Genomic DNA, 24,709 nt, shown 5'->3' on the forward strand with positions numbered 1-24,709 from the left:
GCGGAGGTTGATCAGATTTGCTCACATCAGCACCAGATCTCCTGGGTTATCCGTTTTAATTGTAGTTCTTACACTGCATAGCCATCAGTATGATAGCGGATCAACAGAGGTACAGTATGTCGTACAGCCGAAGCCTCTCGGTCGGGAAACTCCCAGCTAGAAGAGGCCACGTATGAAAAAGATTAAGGTGACACAGCTTTTACATTTTCTAGACAATGTGGGGAAGCAATGAAAAACAATGATGGGATATAGAGTTACAAATGCAGAATTAAATCAAGGGATGTTATGCTAGAGCTATAAGACATTAGTAAGGCTTCATTTACTGTGTAATATTGTGTGCAATTATGGTCGACATGTTACAGGACTGATATTGCTGCTCGGAGATCCGTCCAGAGACGACCCTTGGGCTGAAGGGAGTGTCCTGCACTGCTGAACCTTTTTAGCCTTGAGATGACGTGGGGACCTGAGACACGTGTTCAAAATCCTTTCTTCAGCAGGATCAGTGCAACACAAACCAGAGGGTGCAACTCCCTGAAAACTACACAGAGGTGCTTTTGATTTCGAGAAGAGGGGGGCATTTCTTCTCTGTACTACCACGCATGACAGAGATGCACCACAAAGGGCTGTGGCAATGGCACAGAGGATCATAGGATCAAAGGATGTGATTTACCATCAATCGGTGAGATCCACACAGTGCTGCTACTAGTGAGGACACTTTCTAGAGGCCCTGGAGAATATGCACCACTGTTTTTAGATTATATGTTTTGAGAAAAAATCTATGTATTAACACATAATCCGTGTGTAGTCTGATTGGGAAGATAAATCAATGACATGTCACAATGAAAACAAGAAGAAACAGCTGTGGCTGAGCCCTATTGTACAGCTTGCAGGGCAGGCTGGGATCCAGTAAAGGCCCCTGAGCGAGGCCCTTCACCCCAGCTGCTCCAGGGGCGCCGTATGAATGGCTGACCCTGCACTCTGACCCCAAGCTTCTCTCCCCGTCTGTGTGTCTCATGGAGAGCAAGCTGGGGTCTGTGAAAAGACAAATTCCTAATGCAAGAAGTAGTATATGGCTAATAAAGTGATCTTATCTTATCTTACTCAGAGAAAACACAATAGACTTTTAATTCACACAGAGGTTATCTCGTGCTTCTTGCTACTGGAGAATGAGGACGTCAGGGAGGGGTTCGGCCTAAACATGGTTTCACAAGGGACAGCAACATTCAGGATTAGATGCTTTGTGACTGTTTGGCTTTATCTGGTGGGCGATGTTCGGCTTCACCCGCTTGATTAATGGGCAGCCTGCTGGCCACAGGAAGAGGAGACTCGAACCCCATTCAGAGGGAGTCAGCCCAGGGGGAGCAGCGAGGTGGAGATGGGCTGGGGAGGGTTGCTCGAGACAAGTGCAAAGAGGGGCATTTGAATTAGATACATAGAGCTCATTTCCATAACGGTTGTGATAAGGAACAGCTGTGAGAGACTGACCCGTTGCTTTCCCTCCTCAGGTTAGCCAGGTGTGGGGGTAGGTCTTTGCTTCAGTCTGCACTAGGAGCAGGGCAGGGATTGCTGGCTACTGTCACTGCTCGGGCTAGATTTCAGTTTGAAACAACACTCTCGCACCGAACACACTGCAACAGACGTCAGACAAGGTGTAACGATTTGAAAATTCATAACATTACCAGCATCTGAAACCTAAATCATCAGGTATTAAGTCTGTTCATACTTTCACCAAAAAAAAACGCTCATTTAGTATAAATTACAGGTGGCTTATGGCCCATGTGTAAGCATGTCTTTTGGGCAGACATAGGAGACTGAAAGGCTCAGTTCCCAAAAGAGGTGCTGTAGAATTCGAAGGACACGTCTGTGCACATCTGGGGCTGCTGTTTCACATTAGCTTTGGACAGGAGAGAGAATGACTAGATCGGTCATGAAGAAACAGCCCCAGCGGTGCGGGGCAGAGGCCCACGCTTTACAGCAGGATGCAGAGCAATGTGGCTTCTGGTGGAGACACAGCCAGCGGTGTGCTTCCTCTTTCCAGCGCTGTGCAGAGAGAAGGTGCATTGTTCCGCTGGTGGCGGACGAGGAAGTGCAGCGCCGATCAGTTACTCTCTGGTTCCTCTTTGCAGGCGGTTTTGACATCGTGCCCCTCTCCTCTGGCTACAGACGCACAGCTCCGGGCGACGAGGAGAGACGCTCGCCGATGACCAGGTGGGGACTGTGTGCGAGGGGCTCGCTGCTCTGCTCTGAAACCAGACTTTTATATGGCTTGGGTGGGGTGGGAGGCAAGCAAAACCGACTCCGGGGTTGCACAAGGACATCAGGTAGGCCCTCAATTTTTCACTGCATTGACAGGGTCCTGCTGTTTATATTCTTTCATAGAACTCTTCAGTGCTGAACTGCAGCAGCCCTCTGCTATCAGGCTCAATGCTGTAACAGCTGCACTAATACAAGCCGTATGGCCCTTTGCCACAAGATTCTTCTTACTCAAGAGCATAAAATATCGTTCGGAACATTGTAAATAACCTTAAGGCAGCTGGGGGTGACTTGCCAGGTGCAGCTCAAGACTGGAGCTCATGCAGGCTGTCCCAGATGCATTGTCCTGTAGAGACACTATTTCATGGTGCTGTTTTCCTCCAGGAAGGGAGTGTCCAGGGCAGCCAGACAGGCGCTCAGCTACAGCTCCTGCCCCTGGACTTGGTCGAAGCTCCTCAGTGACTACTGTACAAACAGCTGAGGAGTTTGGAGCGAGTATAGGGTCAGGAGCCTAAATGTTCCTGTAGCGGACCTCAAAAACCAAAGATGCTTTAACTCCAAGAAATGGTGGTGAAGATTTGCTCTGTTCTGCCAAAGTGCACCTATCCAGGTCTGACTACTACTTTGTGAGGATTAAAGCAGAGCAAATATTTAGAGAACGTAGAGATATCAGTCCTCACTGGGTAAACTGCATTTATGAACCTAATGCTGTATTAGACCGATCTAGAGGTGTCGTTTGGTTCTATCCTCTGCTAAGTTCCCCTTCTGTAGAGCACAGAATAGTAAATAAAATCAGAATCTTAATCCGAATGCATGCGCTCGGCCCGTGTGATCAGTTCACTTCACAAACACGGACATCTGGAGTTTGGGTCCCACTGCAGTGGCGCTGCTAACAAACCATTCCTGGGAATGCAATGTCGATAGGGAGTGTGCTCCTCGTGCTTTTAATCGGCGCGCCGAGCCTCCGCTGGGCTTTGCTCCCACCTCGGTCATGGTGGTCACTGGTGTTAAAAAGGAGGGAAAAGGTAAACAGGACCAGTTCACCATCTCCATGTGATTTGACCACCTTGGTGTCCCCACTACCATGTGCAAATCTCAAATGTCTCGCGACTTACCGTCGCTGCTCTCACAGGATTTATAAGAAAGAGCTTGGTGTGGCCCTACGAGGCGTTACTCTCAAGTGCTTGAGTATCAGCACCTCCACATCGGCAACACTGACAGCATGGACTGCACGTACAGCTCAAAATCGCATCACTGTGCAGCTCTGGTTATAAACCATTATAAAAAAAAACTGAATTTAGTACTTAAAGAAACAGTCATCTACAGCCAAACTGGTTTCTACATTCAGAATTCACAAGGAAAAAAAAAGTGATCCACACCATATATACATTTCCTTTTTATTATTAGGCTACAAACACACACAAAACCAAGCCAGTCCCTTAGAGGTGAAATCAAACACGAAGTTGTAACATGCTCAAAGCATTTTACAAATATGAAGATGGAAAATGGATGAAGGCATTTGTTAAAGATGTAACCTAGCACAGCAAATATAAAGAATAACAGCAATTAAAAATGTAAAGAGAGATGCTAAAATGTGGTGAAGTCTCATGAAGATGTAGTGCTTTCTTACTGCAGGTGATCAGTCCTGCCTTTGACCCTAATGAATACACAACAGGCTATCCTGAAGCAAGGAAACAGAGAGAACATCAGCTCAGCTTGGTCCAGCAACATCCTTCCACTTGGAAAACAAACAGCAGTACATGCATGTTCACATCAGTATTGCTAGGAAAACATTTTAAACCCGAATTCCTAAGAAAAAGGAGCCTCTTAACAGTCTATATATGCACAAAACACCATGTTATGGTAGAACAACATCTGCACGGAACTTATAACCTTTAGACTTTCCAAACACTTTAAGCTCTTTAAAAAGCTTAACTCCACACAGGCAGAGAGCACACAAGCCACTGTAGTAGGGATTATAATGATCAGCCCTTCAAAAATAAAAAAAACCTTCATCCTCAAAAGACTGCTCCAAGATGGGGGGGGGGGGGGGAGGGAAATTATCCTCAACTTAAAATCCACATGTACATGTTTGAGCCACTTCTACTAAACAGAGAGGCATTACCCGCATGCTGAACAAGCGCACTGCAGGACTTGCAAAGCATCAGATTCGACAGCCGTTCACTGATCGATCTTGGCCAATGTTCTTTACCGAATATGCTTCAGAAACTTAGGCTTCAAAACAATCAGTGCAAATATTCTCTGCATTAAAAAGATGCTTATTGCAGCCACACTAATACTGCGTGTGTAATTTTTGCTTGGTTTTAAAAGAAGGCGTTAAACTGTTATACAGTCCCCAAAGCATGACGACAAAGCCTGAGAGATAAAATACGCCTCCTCATATTTTCAATACTGTTCACTTCTCATGAAGATTTGAAAACTTTTTCAAATTGTACGCCCTTTTAGCATGGCCATCTCCACCAACAGTATAAAGATGTGATAACAGTATAAAGCTATACATACTGCAGGTGAATTCAGCTGGCAACACTTTTGAGTTTGTCTGCATACTACTTTGCATTACAGCACTTCAAAAAAGATCACAGTGAGCAGCAGACTGGCAGATTTACAGGCTGGATGGAGAGACCGGAGAGGTTGCTGTGCAAAAGACCCAGCTGTGCATTCGCATTCAGCTGCCAGGACAGAGCAGCATTCTGCAGCTTTAACAGAGTTAAACCAGCAGGTGTCACCAGTAACCTAGAGGCCTTTAGCACAATGGCTGCACTAAGCGTACAGACAGGAGCTCAAGAATTGCCCCGTTAAATTCAATAGAGACTCTGTGCTTTGTTACACTGGAGGAAGCAATGGTGCTGACTTCCATATCACACCACTTTCTCAAGTCATATAAATCCACATTTAGTCCAGGAAGGCTTTCTTCACCTGATCAAAAAAAGATAGGAACGTGTTGGAGAAGCACTCCAGCCTGACACAGTCCAGTGTACTGTTAGTAGCACCATTCAAATACATTTCTCAAGAGATCAGGTGCAACTAGCCCTTCATAAACCTGACAATCATCTTAAGATAGTTTGTGAGGATGCCTGGAATACTGTTTGAAAGCGGACTGAACACACCGACTCCTTACAGGCTATGGCTAATCCTGCACACTTAGAAAAACAGACTTCTAATCTGCCAGGTTTCTCAAGGCTCTACTTATAGAAAACCTTGCAACACCTGTCCACTGGAACAGCCACTCGTTTGCTAAAGAGCTGGTGAAGAATCGTGCACAAAAATAATTTTAATGGACAGAGTCATAAAAATACTGCACTAAGCATGCCATCCAAAAGGTCTGTGCCTCAGCTTTTTTGAAGCCCTGGAACAGCTCTTCAGTACCAGGGAGGAAGATGGTAAAGTGATCCTGAATGCATCTGGCATCTTTTTGTCCACTACTTCAATACACTGCAGAATTCAGACACAAGTGCCAGGTCCACTTTTTGTGCGTTGATTTCAGAAGAACCGAAAAAACACTCACTGACTCAGATTTTAAAAAAAGTGAAGGCAAGAGTATGACAGATGTTAGCAAACTCGTAAAGATGGGAAGGTTCCTATGGTGTATGATTTTTATGCACATATACTTTGACTGCACAGAGTACCGATTAATAAAACATAAATTATGAACAGACTAGCACAATGGTGTTACAGGTGTCAAAAGCCATCATTTAGCTTCTTGGACATCTTCCATTAACAGATCACTAATTAGGTAATAAAATGAAAAAAAACCCTGACCGATAAGCCATGCCACCTTTGACCCAACTAGCATGGCAGCAACCTCTGACCTCACAAGCATGGTGGGCTGGACACAGGTGGGAGTGGAAGATACATTATTATTGCCTTCAGCTGCCTTCCTGTGCTCAGAAATGAGGTTTTGCCCTGCTGCCATTTTTATCCAGGATGGAGATCTCGGTTGCGCCCCCTGCTGTCTGCTCCCCTAGTCGTCCACCGTGATGTTGCGGAACAGGTAGGCCATGGACTCCCCATTGTGGATCCTCCGAATGGCTTCTGCCAAGATCATGCTGACATCCACAGTCTTTATCTTGGGGCACTGCAGCTTCTGCACCTCGTGAGGCACGGTGTTGGTCACGACAACCTAGACCACGACCCCAAAAGAACCACTTTACAATAACGCAAAACAGTGGTGCACGGTTCTGGTATGGGAGAGTCAAAACCATGCTGAAAACCACGCATGAATCTTGCCTCACAAACAGCATTTCATGTAAATAAAAATCTAACTTTACACTTGCCAACGTAATCAATGGGAGAAAAGCAAATCGGTAATACTTCAACTGTTATCTGTCAATCAATAAGCAGATTAGGTCAAAATCAGAGATCTCCGTCTTTGTGTCAGCAATATGACGGGCCTTTCCAGGACAGGTGGTTGAGTTCACCCCAACCCCCTGTCTATCCACTACGCAAGCATGAAGCTGCACAACACAGGAGATGTTGTAAGAACTGCATCTTATGCAACTCAATCATTCCCCACACATGACTGATGGTGCACTGACCACCGCTGCACAGAAAGCCACAGAGTCGACAGTCGTAGGAGAGGGAGGCTCACCTCATCAATAGCTGACTCCTCGATCAGGCGGGGGGCGTCTGCAGACAGCAGGCCGTGCGTCGCCATGATGTAGATCTTGTACGCACCCCGTTCCTTCAGAATCTCTGCAGTAGCTACAAAATCTTCCACATCATCTATGATATCATCCTTACAGAAAAAAAGTAAAGGGAATTATTGTGCAAGACAGCACAAGACAGCTTGGATAAACCCTCAAATAATTCAGATATTAAAATAATGACCAGACAGTTCTCAACATTCTTCCTTAATCACATCTTGATACTCTCTTGGTTCTACAGCCTGTGTAAAGACAGAATGTCTATCTTTTACATTTTTCAAACCACTGTGTATTGCATCATCCTGTTCTGAACTGACCTAATTCCCCACCAGAAAATCATCATAGCTTATTTCCAATGAACAATAAAACATCTCAATACACTGGTCAGTAATCTGCTGGGGATATTGTATGCAAGGAAGAAACTGAAGTGAAACAAAGTGAAGTAAAACTCTCAACAATCTTGCTCGCAGATTTGCTGTACTGTTCAGATATCTGAAACTACAGCTACTATCTACTGTATGTCATTATTATGTTAAAATGTTTAAAGTCACAAAGCGTCTACACTCTGTCAATGACACATGGTTGTTTTTTTTCAAGGTTCCATATGTTAAGATGAGTTTTGGATGGAAATTGAAGTATTGTTTTAAACAATCTTACAGCATATGTCCTGAAAGAGATTTGATAAACTATTTTTCAGATCTTATGTGGCCATCCATGAACCTTTAGAATACCATCTTCCACTTTGTTTTCCAAATGACATTTCACTGTACCTATGTCATGTCGGTTGAATAAAATGTAAGTGCACCTCTGGCAAAAAAAGATTGCCATTTGTGAAACTCTCACAGTTACAAATGATTAATTAAGAGTCTTATCGATCTAAAACACTATAGCACAGTATGTATAGGGCAGTTTGAGAGCAGAGCTCAGTTTAGTGAAAGCTGCGCCTTACTACAATAATGGCGATTCTTCCTCCTACATCCCCAACGACTGTGATAGGCGGCTTTTCCTTTGCCATCATGACTGCAACATACGAAAGATGTCATTATTAGCACATTTCCAAAGCATTTAGAGCCAGAGTGATGGAGATTGGGTAAGGTGGGTTAGATAGGGCTTCCCAAATGCCAGATGCTTTTTCTTGTGAATTTGTAAAAAAGCATCTGAGGCACTGTTCTGATCCCGATCATTTCGTAGCCTTTTCCAAAATTCTACTAAAGATTACAGAACATCTAAATCAAATAGAGGATTACGAGTATGAAAGTATCCCTATTTCAGCCCACCTGCAAAAAACAAATGTTTGTATTTTGAAAGAACCCTGAGCAGGCAAAATTAAAACATGCTCCTCTTTCACCCAATATACCCAATCAGATTCTTGTATATTTAAAAACTTCAACAACCTGACAAACAAGAGTGGTGATTATGTCTGGTCGCGTTTAGGACATGCGCTCTTCATTTTTAATTTGACATGACACATTACAAACAGAATTGAAACAAGCTGTGATATCATGGTTTCTAAAATGCACTTTTTTTCCCAGAAAACGCTGAGGTTTTAAAATACACAAGAATTGCTTCAGTACAACAAATTCCAAACCAATGCAGGTCAAACAGGAGTGCCAATGTTTCCCTTTAGCATCTGTGATCCCTCCTCTGGGCTCTGCAGCAGCAGTGCTGTTGTACCCTTCCACAGGCCGGACGCCAAGAAAGATCTCGACCAAAACGGGACAACATACTGACCGTAGCAGCGACAGAGCAGGTCCAATCCCTGGCTGCCAGACAGAAAACACCTAGACATCAGCACAAGTCAGGTCTCTCCTGCAATCTGAATATTCTCCAATATAAATTTTAAATGCTGAAGTGTTCATCTTTCCCTGACTCTCTAACTTTATAGCCACAAAGCAAATGTATAAAAAAATAAACTTGGCATTTGCCCCTCTGGCCTTGTGTCTTTTAAGAAGACAGAAATTGAAAGTTAGTTTGTTTTTGTCTCCACAACAGTGCTGCCAACTTGTTCAATACGCCAGTGAACATGGAGACTGGGGACCTGCTCAGAACCATGCTGTATGAGAAGGATGAAGATCCAATGGTCTAGCCTGGGAAAGCTTGACAAACCTGCCCCTCACCTCAGTGTGATTTCATCAAACTTTAGGTTACACATAAAGGAACTGGTTCGATCACAGAAAGACTAGATCAGATGACCAGCGCCCCCCCCCAAAAAATTCAAGTTCTTTGGACATGGATTGTCCAAGAACAGAATTTTTGCAAAAGGGAGAGAAGCTTAATTGTTAGTGTTCAATACTCCAAAACAAAGAGGGCTTTTTCCAAGACTCTTTTCTTGCAACAAACAAAGGTATGCTAAGCAGAAGGCAATCGTTACTAAGGCTTTGATTAAAAGCAATTAAAGGCTTCCAGGTATACAAAGGCCTCATTTAGATGGCAGTCTAGTATATAGTTATAGTGTCCTCTTCTGACCACCCAAAGCCAGAAGTTCAGCTGAGAGACACAGAGACACACGCACTGTAACCTCCTCAAGTGTCCTCTGTAGTTCGCCTGTTCCATACAGGCTGCAGAGGAGGCCTTGGTGTCTTGCCCAGTGCCAGCCAGAGAAAGGGGGTACAACACTGCCACCGAGGTCCAGACCCTGTGATCGCTGACTTGAAAGCATTCATGGGGAAAGGAATCCTCTAGTGAGATGCCCATCCCTCCTAGGCCTTCTACATTAATCACACAGCACAGCACTGACACCCCAGCCAGGACAGCCAGTTAACCTGGAGCACTGGGTTAAGAGCAGCTGATCACAGAATTCACATGAACTAACGACATAAAAGTTAAGGGGATCTCTAAAATGGCTTCAATTGGCATTTTAATTTTTAGAATTTAGTCAAATCTAAATGTAGTGCTTGAAGCTTAGTTTAGAGATAACTTTCGTCTGTGTAACATAGCCCTTAAGTAGTAGTGTGTACAAAATGTTTTCTTTCTGCATTACCTAGTTCTTAAACCTGGATGTTTAAATACAACCAAGATGGGATCATGATTTTGAATCTAAGTTAATTTGTTCCGAGTCATTATTTCAAAAGAATGATTCTCTGATAGACCTCTGGAAGGATTCATTTTCACACACTGGTGAAGGTTTATATTAACTCATTTTGTTCCATTAAACTCAAATGTAAATGGATAAACATATTTAAAGCAAATGCATTTGAGAAGTCCAAAATGAGTGAAGAAATCAAAGGTTATTCAATCATAATTACAGGTTCAAAGAACCCAGAATGATGTTAGTACTGTCACCAAGGCAAAAACATCCTTCACTCTTTAGAATGGCCAGCTATACAGGAAGGCAAGAGAATCAGATGCATCTCTGCTCGCTGTGGAAATATCAATCAGCAAGATTTCCCTTTTTATCTTTTTTAAACACTCATACTTCAGTAGGACCATTCCAAAAGGTGGCCATTCAGCAATCTACACACTTATTCCCGAGAGCTTTAAAGTCTCTGCACAGCACACACACTCTGATGTCTTCTTATCCTTACAAATTTCAATGCCTTTTGTTTTTTTCCCCTCTTTCTGGGAAGAGAAATGCTCATTAAAAGGAAACAGATTGACACACCTGTGGTCTGAAGTCATCATGCAGGGCGGCAACAAAGGGAAAGATTTTCCACTCATGTCTGTTAATATGCTACAGGCCCCTTAAGATCTACAGTGGAGCCGTGGCATCCTTCCCAAATTCAAGCTTGTGGCATCATGTTTGCATCATATAAAGCACAGTGGAAAACTGTCCCCACAGACTCTTCCCACACACAAGCCTCAGCCATGCCCTGCATTCCAGCTGCATGGGCAGGGCCAGTAAGCCTGCAAGCCCTGCCCAACCACATCCTCTCCAGGCCCCACCCAGCCACACCCACTGCCACTGTCATTGTGCCCATGTGGTGTGCCTTAGGGTTGCAGAACTGCCGTCTTGTAGGTTTTGTGGGGGGTGGTGGTGGGGGGTCTTTAAATTGACAGCTGGCTAAAAACCAGGTTAAATAAACAGGACTTTCAATTTAATTAATCAAATAATTAAATTAATTGCTATGAGCTCTTAAAGAACAAAGAGCTCAAGAGGGCCCAAGGACTCTTGAGGATGTGCGCTGGCTACCTCTGCTCCGAAGAAATTCTTTCAACTGCTAGTTAAAAAAAAACAAGAACCCAATAAGATATTCAAACTACAACACATCAGGCAACTCATATCAGATCAGCACTACCATTTTTGAACTACTCATAAGGTTTAGATTTGTAAACTGCACAATTCCATATTCTGGTAATAGTCTTGACTGCTTTTTTGGTATGGAAATAAAAAACATACTGTAGATCTTAAGAGTTATAAGACTTTTTAGATCCTTCTGCATATGTAAAAGGATTTTAAGATTCAGCTGAAAGATTTCATACAAAGCATAGGTTGTCAGAATGTTGCCATATACACAGAACGAGGATTATTTCGCTGGTATGTATACAATTTTTAATACGCATATTCAATGCCAGTCTTAAAAGAAACAGCAGATAGACTGGTCAGGACTCCACAGCCCAATTCCAACATTCCTTTCCGCAGTGAAATTCAGGAAAGGTTCTCAAAAGAGTGTGCTGGGAAGCAGAGATTGAAAGCTCTCATTCTAACCAGTTCTACATGCAAGGGTTATTCAACCATCTGTAATGTTATTACTGTGATCAAAAGTGTCACTTAATTACGGTCGTACTTGGGAGCTCAATGCCAGGAAATGGAGCCTGCTGCTTCCCTATTGCCAACAAATAAATCGACCATTAACAAATATTCATACATATGAGACACAGATTTAATCACAGAACCTGTAAAAATCACTCGTTTGCCAATCTGTAATTCATATTTTCCATTCTTCAAACCTTAACTTATAAAACTGGTTCGGGTAGTCTCCCCTTATGTCAAAGGGTTATTGCTGCATGGCTAGGAGAAAAGAGTTTATTCAGCACTGATGCAAATGTGAATTCATGCGCTGTAAGGGGGTGGAAGGCTAAGGAGAGAGAGAGACTGATGGTGCAGTACTCTGACTGTACATCCCCAGCCAGACTGCAACATTTTTAAAGGTTAGAAGGACATCCAACAATCGGTTAACTTCTGTGCTGTTCTGCAAACTGTGCCAATGGGAAAGTAAAAGAAAAACCTCCGCCTTTTCCGCAATATGAAAACGTAACATGCAGACTTCTGCAGCTGTGAGGGAAGACACACCCACACAGTGACCCTTGTACTGGTCAAGCAGCCTCGGGGGACATGCATAAAAAAAAGGTTTAATTTTCTTATTCCAGGATAAGGATATGAGGATATGAGCAAATTGACAACATAGTAGTTTGCAAAGGAACAAGTAATAGGTTTATTCCATGCTGAAAAAAAGAAGAAAGAGAACACAACGTTTCGGCCGTGGAGCCTTCTTCAGCATAGTAGTTTGTCAATGTTTCAAGTGCGGGTTTATAACATCAATAACACAGGTTCTGGAATTAACACAGCTATTCTCTCTTCATAACCAAAGATGTGAGGCTCTTTTTGTTTAGAGAGATGGCTCTTTGGGATAACATATTATGCAGCAGTCTTTCCCACTATTACAGCTGCAGACAAACATTTTAAAAAGGAACGTGCTCAAAGTCTCTTCCAGGAAGCCTCCAACAATGCAGCTTTCAACAAAGCCTTCACCTAATTCTACAGCCAGAGAAAGCTGCCAGGAACCCGGGGAACAAAGCTACTTTGAACACTCTAGGGCTTAAACTTGGGATTTTCAAGCATTAGGGATGAGATGTCAGCCCGTGAGCCTATAAAATGGTGCTTGTTAAAAACAACCCTCCCCACTGACTGTATAAATGACTGCAAGCCACAACCTGGTAAATAACCCAGCTAGTGCATTTTACTGTAAAGGAACAACTCGCTTTGTTAAACTTACGAAAACAGCGAGCAGGCGACAAAAATAATGTATATTTTCAATCAATATGTAACAATACTCTTGTTAAAATGCTGCGCATGTGGATTGACGGAATGTTGTGTACGAATTACCAGAGGGTCTCCAAGGGACCGACAAGATACCATGCCAATGTCGTGGGTTTTAGGACAAGATACCCAAATACTAAGGTCGGTAATCTGGCTCATGCAGTAAAAACAGGAAGGCAAAATACTGAAAATACATTAATAAAGACATACAAGAATGATCGGCTGAAACGGAAGATAACTTGTAGAAAAAGAACTGTGAACAGCACATATTTAAACTAGACAGCATTCTACATTCCTGCACATTGTTTGCCACCTCTTCCTCTTTTGTCCCCACGCTCAGCAGTTTAAATGAGGTGAACATGGCTGCAGTGGGCACAGTTTGGACAGGATTGCATACCAGAAGGCAGGGGACTAAGAGCTCAGAAACCTTCCAAATCGTTACATGGGAACACTGGTTTCCAAATGCTTCAAAGGAGCTCTTTGCAATCTATTGCATTTTAAGAGGCTCTGTTCCGGCCTATGAACAGGTGAAGACGGATCTATCGATTCAATCAAATCCCATCCATTTCATCTAGTTACATTCCAGATCCTAATTCCCCCTCTCATTTCCCTAACGTGCTTAAATCCATTTAGGTAGTGACAGACATTACTGGAACTGAAGTGCTGCGATGGAACAGAGTTGGGGGACATGTCCTTGTCTGTCCCTGGCTCAGAGTAACAACGTGCCTCCTTGCCTAACTGGCACAGCACAGAGAGGAAAAGGACCGTTTCTCCTTACATGGCAGCTCCAGGCCTGGGTGTCCGGTGGTGTTTCTGACGGAAGGAGGGGAGTGTCTCCCGTCAGCCATGTCAGACTCCGAGCACTGCGCCTCGCCGTGCATCACCGCCAGCCCGAGCCGCAGCCGCTCCGCGTACGACTGCGCCCTGCAACAGCAAACAGCATCACCACGGAGTCACGCCTCCCAACACACGCGCACACCGCAGAGTCACGCCTCCCAACACGCGCGCACACCGCAGAGTCACGCCTCCCAACACGCGCGCACACCGCAGAGTCACGCCTCCCAACACGCGCGCACACCGCAGAGTCACGCCTCCCAACACGCGCGCACCGCAGAGTCACGCCTCCCAACACGCGCGCACCGCAGAGTCACGCCTCCCAACACGCGCGCACAAGGCACACTGCAGAGTCACGCCTCCCAACACGCAGATGCAAACACACCGTGGTCACACCTGCCAACACGTGCACACGCAAACACAGCACAGTCATGCTGCCCATTCCCAACACGTGCACATGCAAACACACCATAGAGTCACGCTCCCCAACACACACACGCTTCACGCAAACACAGAGTTACGTTTCCAAACAAACACACTGAGTTACAGCAGTCTCATGCTTCCAAACGTGCGTGCACATTCTGCACGTGCAAGGCGAAAAGGGAAATCAAGGATTTAGGAGGACAACAGGAGAAAACATGCAAGTTCTGAACTCTTCCCAGTACTACTGTTAACCGATTCCTTACACATGACAGCAAGACTAGACTGAGATGCAAAGAGGTGTTAACTTGACACTCACCGTTATGACGATTCTCTGGAATTTCTATAAAATGAGCTCCACCTAGTATTAGAAATTGTTTGGACAACTAATTGCAATTTCTTGTCTATCTAATTTTTCCCCGACACTGTGAAGCTGGTTGCATTCAGTACATGACTGTCAACAGAGCTAAAAACACTTCTCATCTGCCTGAATACATCACTTTCTATGGTCACCCATAAAATGAACAGCATATTTACCGTTTAGCAGCTGACGGTGACTTTGCAACTATAATCGCATTTCGATAATCCGGAATCTAAAAAGACACAAAGAACACGTTAGAAAATGCTTAAATACCTAGAGCTACCTCTTTAGTATCAATTAGCACTGAAATGCTTTTTCATTTCAGCAGAGGACAGCTTAATTCAATGTAATAATTTATTTTTTTCACGAATGAATGTGATATAGACATTACAATGCCCCTGCCAGTAACTTTGGGAAGAGACTGTCCCACAAATGTCATTAGGAGTTTCCACATATAGGTTTACTCTCAATCAACAGTTTAAAACCCCCCAGAGTCAGAAGGAACAGAACAACAATGCCAGGGCTCACAATACCTCCTCCTGTATGTACTGCAGCAGGAAGGGGGAAGCTCTCAAGTTATCCACAGGGAAGCTGAAGAATCCCTGGATTTCTTTCTGGTGTAAGTCCATGGTGATGATATGAGTTAACCCTGGGCGAAGGGAGCAACACACAATAACAAGCAGGTCAGGACACACTCATGGCAAAGCAGGGATGCCAGGTTTACACGCCTTTCATTGATTCTGCCCACAGTCTACCAAATAATTACCTGCCCCTCCCCTGCTGTTGATTCAAAAGGGAAAAAAGGTTCCACGAAGGCATTTAACAGTCCTAAAACAGAGGCTTTGCCTTACTGTCCACACTGGCTGTGTAAAAGCTTATTTCGCCAACACTGAAAAGAAATCTACTTTATTACACTGCAATATCTGCACAAATTACTTAAAGTGTACAGCTCATGAAAAATTCCTTTTTCCAAAAAAAAAAAGTCCAAACTATGATCTTTAATCATCAGGGTCTCTCACAGTTAAAAGAGGGGGTTAAATGCATGCTCCGAGGTCTTGAAATAGATGAGGGGTGGGAGGGGACTTTTGAGAAAATTCGTCTGCAATGTGTCCAAAAGCATCATGGCTACCTTGTGCCCCAGCCCCACGAGATGTAAAGTAAGTTTCACCTGCTTTAGCCAGCATGGATGCCAGCAGTTTGCACACAATGGAGCCCCTCTTTCTCATTTTGCACTGCTTGCTGTAAGGAAAGTAAGGGATGACACCTATGATGTTCTTTGCACAGGAGGTCTTGAGAGCATACGCCATGACTAACAGCTCCATGATGGCTGTGTTCACATCTCTGCGTCGTCAAAAGAAAAAAAAAGGGAAAGAGGACATACGGTAAATCATTGGTGCTAACAAACTATGAAACAACGGCAATGCAATACAATTCTGAGATCTGTACTTCTATTCTTTGGGCTGTAAACTGCAAGCAATACAGACTTTGGCATGATTAGCCTAGTACCCCAATCACCCTTGGACTCCGGGCTTATTATTCTGTCAGGCTGCCCCATGCCCAGACTGCAGCATGTTCTGTGTGCCTCAGAAAGTGAACATCTGGCCCCCAGTCCTGTTGCAGGGAAGGTCCCAACTTAATGCAAGACCACCGTGTCAGCCAGCCCAGTGCAACGGACAGCTGATGCACCATCTCTCATTTTAACTGTCCACAGCCACACATCAATCCTGTGCTGCAGCATCTAGAGTAATGACCTGCACTGGCTCCACTAGAATAATTTTCTACACTATAAATGCATGAAATAAATCATGGAAGCACTTTGCAAAAGGCTAACATACTGCACCCGTTAAAAATTAATCTCAAAACTATCTGAATATGCTTGGCATACAGGAAAACGAAAACTATAAATAAGCTGTGCAAACATAACCCTTTCTCTTCCTTGCATACTGTTATTCTTCATATGGCAAAAATGCAAAACCACTAACAACAACCTCAGTTAGTCATGTGCTATATATACACAAGCATGCGAGTGAACTAACAGACAAATGTTATCCAAGTAATCCTACAGATTAACAGAAAACTCCTGGCAAAGTCTGGGATACCAACAAGGTTTATGGAGCCTATGTTGTTTTTTAAGATGCCTTGTAGTTAGGAGTTAATAAACTAACATCTTCTTCTATTATTTTACAAGTAATGGGTTTCAAATGTCTAGGACTGGCAAGGCGACAGCTTCACACTGTGAAATTATGGAGGACGTCTTGAGTAATGTTCTCAGTTCTCTAGAAAACCAGTTTGCCTATACCAAACACAATCAGACGCCAATGCAAACAGAATGTGTGACGCCTACAAGAGGATGAGGAAGACTAAGATACTTGGCAGAAGTTTTCATCACAAGCCTGCAAGAGTTCATGCACACAACGCATCCGTGCAGTGCGCAGTTTTCCCCTACACCAAAGGATTTATTAAGGATGCAAACACACATTGAAATTATATAGCTAGGGAAAGACTCGGTCTGTTAATGAAATCATTTTGTGATCCACTCACCTAGGGATTGTCTGTATGATGAAGATGTCTTGCCCACGAACAGATTCTTTAACATCTACCCGTGTTTCTATTTTTAAAAAAAAGAGGTGTTGTAAATGAATGTTAACCCATTTAAAATAGCGCATCCTGAAACCGACAGAAAGCAAAGACTGATACAATGTGATTTAATGCGTCTCTTCAGCATGTCAATAGCCTTGCACAAAAAGCTGCATGAGTTTCAAGCAATCAAGCCCATACCAGCAGAATGCATTGTGTTATTGGATGTAATACAGCAGGCACCCAAATGCATCTACTCACCTCTATTGGCTTCCTGGTAAACCACAGACTTCCCCAGTTCAACCCCAAGACGCCTACACAAGAAAACAGGTTCATATTTTTAAAAGTACTGCAAAAAGATGAAAACGATATTAAAATATTTAAAGTACAAAACACTTCTTTTTTTTTTTTTTTTTTTTACTTTTGGTGAATAATTTGCCAGATTTTTTTAAACACAATAGCACAAGACCTTTCTCCCCCCAACCCTTAAAGTGACACTGTGCCACTTGACCAGGCTCAACTGTGAAATTCAAAACATGCATTTAATCCCAGGACCCCGTGTCGACTTTTTAAGTACATTACAAAACCCTGTGCAGTGATCACTGTCAAAGCACAGACTGCAACAATAAAACGAATTTCAGACATCAAGCAGAACCTTGAACATGTATTATTGCTTTAAACACGTGGATGCTGGCAAAGTGAACAAACAGGCATGCAGCCAGGCCATTAGCACAGGCCTCACTGCTGTAAGAACACTGCATTCGGCAATTTGATCATGTTCCCACATCTGTATAAATGACCATGCAAATATGTGAATACATCTCCCCACACTTGGATTGAAATGCTTGTGTATGCAGATATGTTTCACAGAAATGTATGTTTATACCCATTCTTCAAGGCGTCTTAATTTTCATCGTAAAATGACTAGGCTACTTTTCTTTGTACTTTTTCTACATCTTCAATGGACTGCTTATGAACACAAAGTCAAGTGCAAGTCACACTGAACCAAAAATGTCAAATGTGGCAATGCTGCTCAATCTCTGTGGCGTGCAAGCTACAGTGCTCTTCCACCGCACAGAGAATGAGCTGTGCACTCCAACTGTTTAACCTGTGAGATTCACCTGGAGAGCAAAGGCACTGCACAGATTCCAGGAACTCAATCTGTACACTACTGGCCTTGCAGTCCTTTTCAAAACATAAGGTAAAGGAGAGATAATAATGGCTTCAGTAACCTAGGTTCAAGGCAGTAGCTGTGTCAGCATGCATAGCCTGCAAAGGAACAAGTAAGGTTTTATTCCATGCTGATAAGAGAAGAAAGGAAATAAGTTTTCAGAAGAGGCTCCACAGCCAAAAGGATCAGAAACCTAATGCAACTACAAAACTGCTCAGAAGGCAAAAAAACACCCTGAAACAATTCTGTGCAATTCTATCAGTAAAAAAAAAACACCAGCCCACTCAGAAAACAAGGTCCAACTTTAGACAAGGCCACCGTTAAGTCACCTCAAATCACAACAGTAAACTGTCTAAATCTAAAAGTAAGTAATCAACATGCAACTTGAGCGGAGTCCGCACAGCTACTGTCTTTAGTCAAAGGGGCACAGCAAGCAGAGCACCAGCATGTAGAGTCCAGAGCGGTCTACAGTGAAGTTCTGAATTCTGAGCAGCTTCCTGCAGCTGCTACATCAAGAGACACCGGTGCTCATTAGAATCGCCTGCGGCTGCAGCAGAAAGAGAGCACACCCCGACCAGGCTATGACTGGCCAAGGAACAACTTCCAAGAAAGTAACATTTATCTGCACTGCAGTTAAGATTTACAAGCAATTGGATGTCAAGTGCCATCGCTGAAACATGATATACGTTCTCCTAGACCTGCTTTCTTCAGCTGTCAAGCATGATATTTCTGATGTACAGTATGAAATAGACTGCGTGTGTGATTTGGGAACTCTCAGTCCTACTCTCTGTACAGTACATGGAATGTACTATACAGGACACATATATATACACTGTATAGCCTAACTACAGAATGCAGAGAGGTGGACATGCAATGCCTTAAGCACCAATCACATGTAGTCTATTTCTGGATTCTAAAGATTATCATGTTCTCATCTTTTTAATCCAACTGTGATGAGCTACGAGATGAATTCAAGGTCTTACTAGGCTGTCTCTTGACATGATTATCCATTGTGCCAATAATGGACGTACTTTGATAGTCACACGTCCCTGCTACTTTGCTTACAAGCAAATTTCAATCTCGGCATTCGCATTGTAAACATTTTCTGCAAGAGCCAAGATTAGTGCAAGAGCTTAAAAACAACCTCTTGTCTGAACTGTGAATGGGAGAAGTCATAGAAATTAAAAGAGTTTTATTAGACTGAATTTGGACTCTTCCCGAGTCTGCTGACACGCTTGACAGACCAGTAATGGGCCACTGAGTAGAGCCCAAACCTTACTTCTTCGCTGTAAGAGCAACAGAGCTCAGGGCTGTTCTGTACTGCAGAGTCACAGGAGTCGCCACGATTCCGTCTGGCCCTGCTGCGACTGACACTGAAGACGGCCAACAAGCTTAGGCTCCGCAGTGGGGAAACTGCATCTGTATTTATTTCAATTTGTGCTTGAAGTTTTCATGCGTTTCACAACTAATTTACAATTCACAACTAATAAAAAGCCTCAGCTTTTAATGCAATCGCAATTTCATGGTTTTATACTTTGGGCCAAAAGCTGTGGCTGCATAAAACTGTTAATATACAAAGGCATGAGACATGTCATAAGAGCATAAGGATTCCAAATGAGGAGCCCCTTCTGCTCATCTAGCCTGTTTGGCAGATAGCAGTTGATTGATCTCAAGATCTCATCTAGCTTCTTCTGTAATGTATCCAGGGTATCGTCTTCAGCAGCACAGCTGGGAAGCTTGCTGCACACTCCCACAATGGCCTGCATCGAGACGTGCCTCCCGTTCTCAGTTTTAAATGCACTTTCACGTAGCTCCCACCCGTGTCCTCTGGTTCGTGTTTCACTGCTCCTCGTGAAGAAGTCCACTGCACTGACTTTGAGGACTTATTAGGGATATTTGTATCAGGTTCCCTCGCAGTCTTCTCCGTTCAGGACAGAGCACTCGAATCTGAAATTCGGCTCGGACTTTCTCTGACTCCAATGTCTCGGAATCCCAGGTGCTCCAACATAAATACTTGCCAACAAATGTTCTAGCACTGGCAATATCACCCCCTCCCCGTTTCCATGGCCAGCAATTTTAATTTTTTTTAACACTAAAAAAAAGCAGGACTTTACAGCTCCCCCCCTCCACTTATTATACAATGACCTCTCACAGTGCTGGCCCCGGAGCGGTGCAGTCCCTGGGTTTGATAGCTAACTGCTGATCATCAATAAGTAAAGACCTGGAAACAGTGTTAAAAAAGGTCATTTAAGTGAGCATTTGATTGAAATCAAGTGACGGACAGACCAGGGTAGAATGAAAACCAGAAAACACAGAGGCCCTGCAGGACCAGAGTTGACATCACGTACCTGTTCCCTAGGCTATATGCTATAACCCTAGGCTACATTGTAAACTGCCATGCCCACCAAATCCCTCATTAAAACTGGCAGTCCTGGTCTTTAATACCATCTGTACCTGTAGGCCTATCAAGTGACATTCCAGGACTTCATCTGCATGCCTGTTCCTTCTCTCGTGACTACACACCACCAAGGCAGGTTGGACTGAAATATTAACACAGACCTCAAAACTCCAAAAATGCCATTTATGCGCAAAACAGTGTTAACGATCAGTTTTACTCTCCAACAATACCAAAAATACAGGCAAATTAAAGCAGAGGGAAAAGAAGCATAAACTGCAACAAAATGAAAAAAAGTTTGCTATTTTCCATAGCAAACTTCTATGATAGACAATCCTAGCAAGATAACGAGAAAACTAATCAATACACAGCAGATAAGAAATAGAGGCCCTGCGAACGTTTAATTTAACTGCTAAGGCAGAAGATCAATACCTCTGGCACCTTAAACCTGAATGCTTTCTTAAAGACTTCATGCTCTCAGTCCCCTACGGCAGAAAGAAGAGTCTCAGGACTGGGTGATAAATTATGATATTCTCTGAAATCTCCCTTTTAATTCTAAGAACACTGTGCATGCCATTCTCCAACAGACAAAGCAGAAGTCATCTCAAGAGAGACTGCCTCACAATCTGCCCTCAGGATACAGGAACGTTGCATATTGCATTTGTTCATCAGATCACAATTTAAACATTATAAAAAGCCTGGACTTTTCCTATAGCATTTACACGGGACTGAAGATAATTAAGACAGGAAACATGAGATTCACTGAATCAGAAAAGCCAAAATAAATCAGAATGTCCTTATAACACCCAACCAATACATTTAATAATGAACTGTGGGCTTACTGAACATACTTCGCCATTCAACTCAGACTACTAACTGCTGCGCCACACTTCTTTTTCTGATCGACTCAATCGTCTGTAAGAACAGAAAACGGCGATCCCCAGCAAATCAGGGCACAATAACATAAGTAAGGTTACGGCTTGAACCCTAACTGCGAGGTAAAGAAAGTAAAGACTATCACACAATTCCACCCAGCCAGACCCTGAAGAACCCAATTCTGACAACACGTCGCTGCATTTTATCCACAACCCTTTGCGTACAGAACTGCCTCCTTTCGTCAGTCCCAACAGCATGGAAAGGGCGGAGCGGTGGCTCTGTGGCTCAGGATCTGCGCCTGTGGCTGGGAGGTTGCCGGTTCGTATCCAGCGGCCAGCAGAGGACTCCTACTCTGTTGAGCCCCTGAGCAAGGCCCTTAACCCCAGCTGCTCCAGGGGCACCGTATGAATGGCTGACCCTGCGCTCTGACCCCAAGCTTCTCTCCCTGTCTGTGCGTCTCATGGAGAGCAAGCTGGGGTATGCGAAAAGACGAATTCCTAATGCAAGAAATTGTATAGGGCTAATAAAGAAACATTATTACTATCATTATTATTATTATTAAGACATGACACGGCACAGCAGCTCAAATAAATACCCCAAACACAGACACACAGAGGGGAGGTGTTTGCCAAAGATTACTACTGTTCAACCCAGCTCCAGCCTGGAGCAAAGGTGGTGTTTGACGTTGCCCACGAGACTGGATCTGAACTGGTAATAACATTATCACTCCTTACTTACTTCACCCAAAAATGGAATAAAAGACAAAGACTAATGGAAAACCCTTTCTTTTTTGAAAACATGCACTTTAATTCATCACACGGGGGATCCCATCAAAGTATTTAAAATAGCCAAAAGCACAGACAGTGAATTAAAGAAAAATAAGAGCCGGAACACACAAGCTGATATATTTTAAGTGCATTTAAATCCAAGAACAAGAGGCACTTTTACAACACTAAGGGTTGTGGGGGTAAGTAACAAATTACCCAGCCATGTTGTTGAAGCTGATACGCCTGCCACTTTCAAGAAACTTGCTCAAGGGCACATTAACACTGTCTCACCTGAGATCTGAACCCTAACCACTTCTCCACTTAGATGAACACATGAAGGCTTACACTACTCAGACTCTGATCGCTAAATAACTTAATTCAACCCCTCCCACTTACATGATCACAAATCTTACAACAAGTCTTCAGAACTCCATTCAGCAGTTACCGCCAAAAGCGGGTGAACCGGAGCTCTCCAGAACAAGACCTGCAGGTCACCGTTTTAAAGGAATGGGTGTGTATACATAGCAGCAGCATTTCACAATTCCGACTCTATAACCCGTGAACTCTCTGCACCCAACTCTCCGAGAGGCAAAATACTGTGCATGCTTGCAGCGGGCGGTGCTAGGTCTGCGTTGGCCTGCAGTTATACAGAACACAGTCCGCCTTAATACAAGCACCGTGCAAAACGTTTAGCCGAGCGGTGATTTTCTTCCTATTGAGTTAACCGTGCTGTCTCACACACCACGTCTTTACCACCAACCAGCCAATAAACACTGAAGCTTATGCAGTCAGACTCCAGCCGTGCGGGGCTACCAACCCATTTCTGCTTTCCAAAGCCTCGGAGCCTTGCTCAACCAGGAGCTCAAGAGCGCATGTGCTTTATATCTGATCTGTATGGGGTCGATGCCGAGCTCAATACGGGCTCTCCGTGTTATTAATCGAGGTTTTGCCAGCGTTAATGGGGCTAGAAATGCGCAATGTCCGGCGCTGGTTCACTATTTTACCTCCCAACCGCTGTGTGCAAGCGGACCCTGGCTCTCATAATCACTAACCATGATAACATACTTACTCGGTTATCTTCCGGGCCAGCTCCGTGCACGCTGCTGTGGAGTTAGCAGAGAACACCCGGTACCCACTTTTGGAAACATTCATTCTCGGAGAAGGCGAACGCCTCGGTGCTCGAGAGTGAGAGAAAACAGATTTGTGAGGGACGCCCAGCCGCCTGTGCATATCTTGGAACAGTAAAAACACAGCTTTCTAAATCAAACGCTGTTTTGAAAAAGTTTGGGTGATGCTGTTGGGGTTTTTTTTTTAAAAAGCCAACACCTCACCCAACCAACAAGCACACAGCCTTATCTCACTGTAGCTTCCCATCTATAAAGCCTTTCCGAGCCCCAGTAACTGATTACTAAATTACTGTAGACTCAACAACAGAGACTGTATCCTATTTCGCCAAGGATTCGCTAAAAGCGTTAGATATATTCAAAAATACATTCAGTAGGGAACACTTACTTTTGTACCTTTCACCTCGCTAAAAACTTAAGGGGAGCTGTAGAAGCCTAAGAGTGATTAACCGTGTCCTTCGCAGAATACTGATAGATATCTGTTCTGTTCTGTATATAAAAAAACAAAGGTAAAATAAGACGGTATTTTTAAATCTAGGCTTTCAATCACCGTCTCTTGCGCCAGTTGGGTGAACTATGAAACCGAATTACTACTACTACTACTACGCTTACGATCCATTTCGATTTAAAAAACCAGAAAAAAGTCGAGTCACAGCTCAAACAAGTGGCGTTTTAAGGCCCAGTTTACAAAAACTGAGTGGTAGTTCATTTGCGATGTAAAAAACGACACTCCAATGCCGTTGTTTACAAAAATAAAGCTGTAAAAACTGCAGCTAACCGAGTTATTTCTAATGCAGCGTAGACACGGTTTCTCCGCTTTTAGATTCGTGTTTTCAAAACCAAAGCCCTTCCGATACAAAACACACGAAAAGCTGCGATGGCAGTACGTTTTCTACAAATACCAAAACTTATACTCTTAACGGACTACAAAACCAACCGACCCTCAATCCAGTTCGTCTCTCAGGCTTCTGCAAAAAAAAAAACTTTGTTGCAATGCAGGCACTGTACCTAGTCGTCCCTCCTCTCGTGACTGACAGTCGAGGACAACCAATAAAAGGCCCGGAAACTATAAGGAAGGGGCGGTCTCTTGACGAAATCAACCACTCTGAACCCTCTAATACATGGTGACCTAGGGTCAAAGAGCAAAGGGTGCACTTCCGCAACTTCCTGTTGAGTAGCTGCGGGATTTGAAACGCTGGGTACGTTAGTGTGGGGGCTCGGGTGAAAACGGACATAGGAGAACTCCTTCATAAAGAGTATTGCCTAGCGAGGTCTTTAATTAGAACTAAT

General features: G+C 43.6%; 1 protein-coding gene across 9 annotated transcripts; it reads right to left on the reverse strand.

Moving 5' to 3' along the window:
* Positions 1 to 3,638: 3,638 nt before the first annotated feature.
* On the reverse strand, positions 3,639 to 24,447 carry prpsap1 (phosphoribosyl pyrophosphate synthetase-associated protein 1). 9 transcript variants are annotated; one of them, XM_088926964.1, is made up of 13 exons: positions 24,361 to 24,428; positions 23,808 to 23,908; positions 23,365 to 23,473; positions 17,348 to 17,400; positions 17,051 to 17,117; positions 15,678 to 15,850; positions 15,043 to 15,158; positions 14,686 to 14,741; positions 13,673 to 13,818; positions 11,642 to 11,680; positions 7,867 to 7,937; positions 6,863 to 7,009; positions 3,639 to 6,394 (listed from the first exon to the last, which is right to left on the reverse strand). In XM_088926964.1, exons 3-13 carry the CDS (start codon positions 23,445 to 23,447, stop codon positions 6,236 to 6,238), a joined length of 1,110 nt encoding a protein of 369 aa, XP_088783090.1. In that variant the 5' UTR covers positions 23,448 to 23,473; positions 23,808 to 23,908; positions 24,361 to 24,428; the 3' UTR covers positions 3,639 to 6,235. The 9 variants fall into 9 exon arrangements, with proteins under 9 accessions (XP_088783090.1, XP_088783092.1, XP_088783084.1 ...); XM_088926966.1 differs by lacking the exon at positions 11,642 to 11,680 and having other exon boundaries at positions 24,361 to 24,447; XM_088926958.1 differs by having other exon boundaries at positions 23,365 to 23,908.
* Positions 24,448 to 24,709: the final 262 nt, after the last annotated feature.

Source organism: Atractosteus spatula, chromosome 11 (assembly GCF_055471065.1).
Source record: "Atractosteus spatula isolate fAtrSpa1 chromosome 11, fAtrSpa1.hap1, whole genome shotgun sequence".
NCBI classification, from domain to species: Eukaryota; Metazoa; Chordata; class Actinopteri; order Semionotiformes; family Lepisosteidae; genus Atractosteus; species Atractosteus spatula.

Coding starts and splice junctions, on each gene's coding strand:
- prpsap1 (XM_088926958.1), bottom strand. CDS start 23,525: ATGCACAGGCGGCTGGGCGTCCCTCACAAATCTGTTTTCTCTCACTCT. Junction 15,851..17,050: donor ATCATACAGACAATCCCTAG/GTGAGTGGATCA, acceptor TTGACGACGCAG/AGATGTGAACACAGCCATCA. Junction 14,742..15,042: donor TGCAGTACATACAGGAGGAG/GTATTGTGAGCC, acceptor GTGTCTTTTTAG/ATTCCGGATTATCGAAATGC.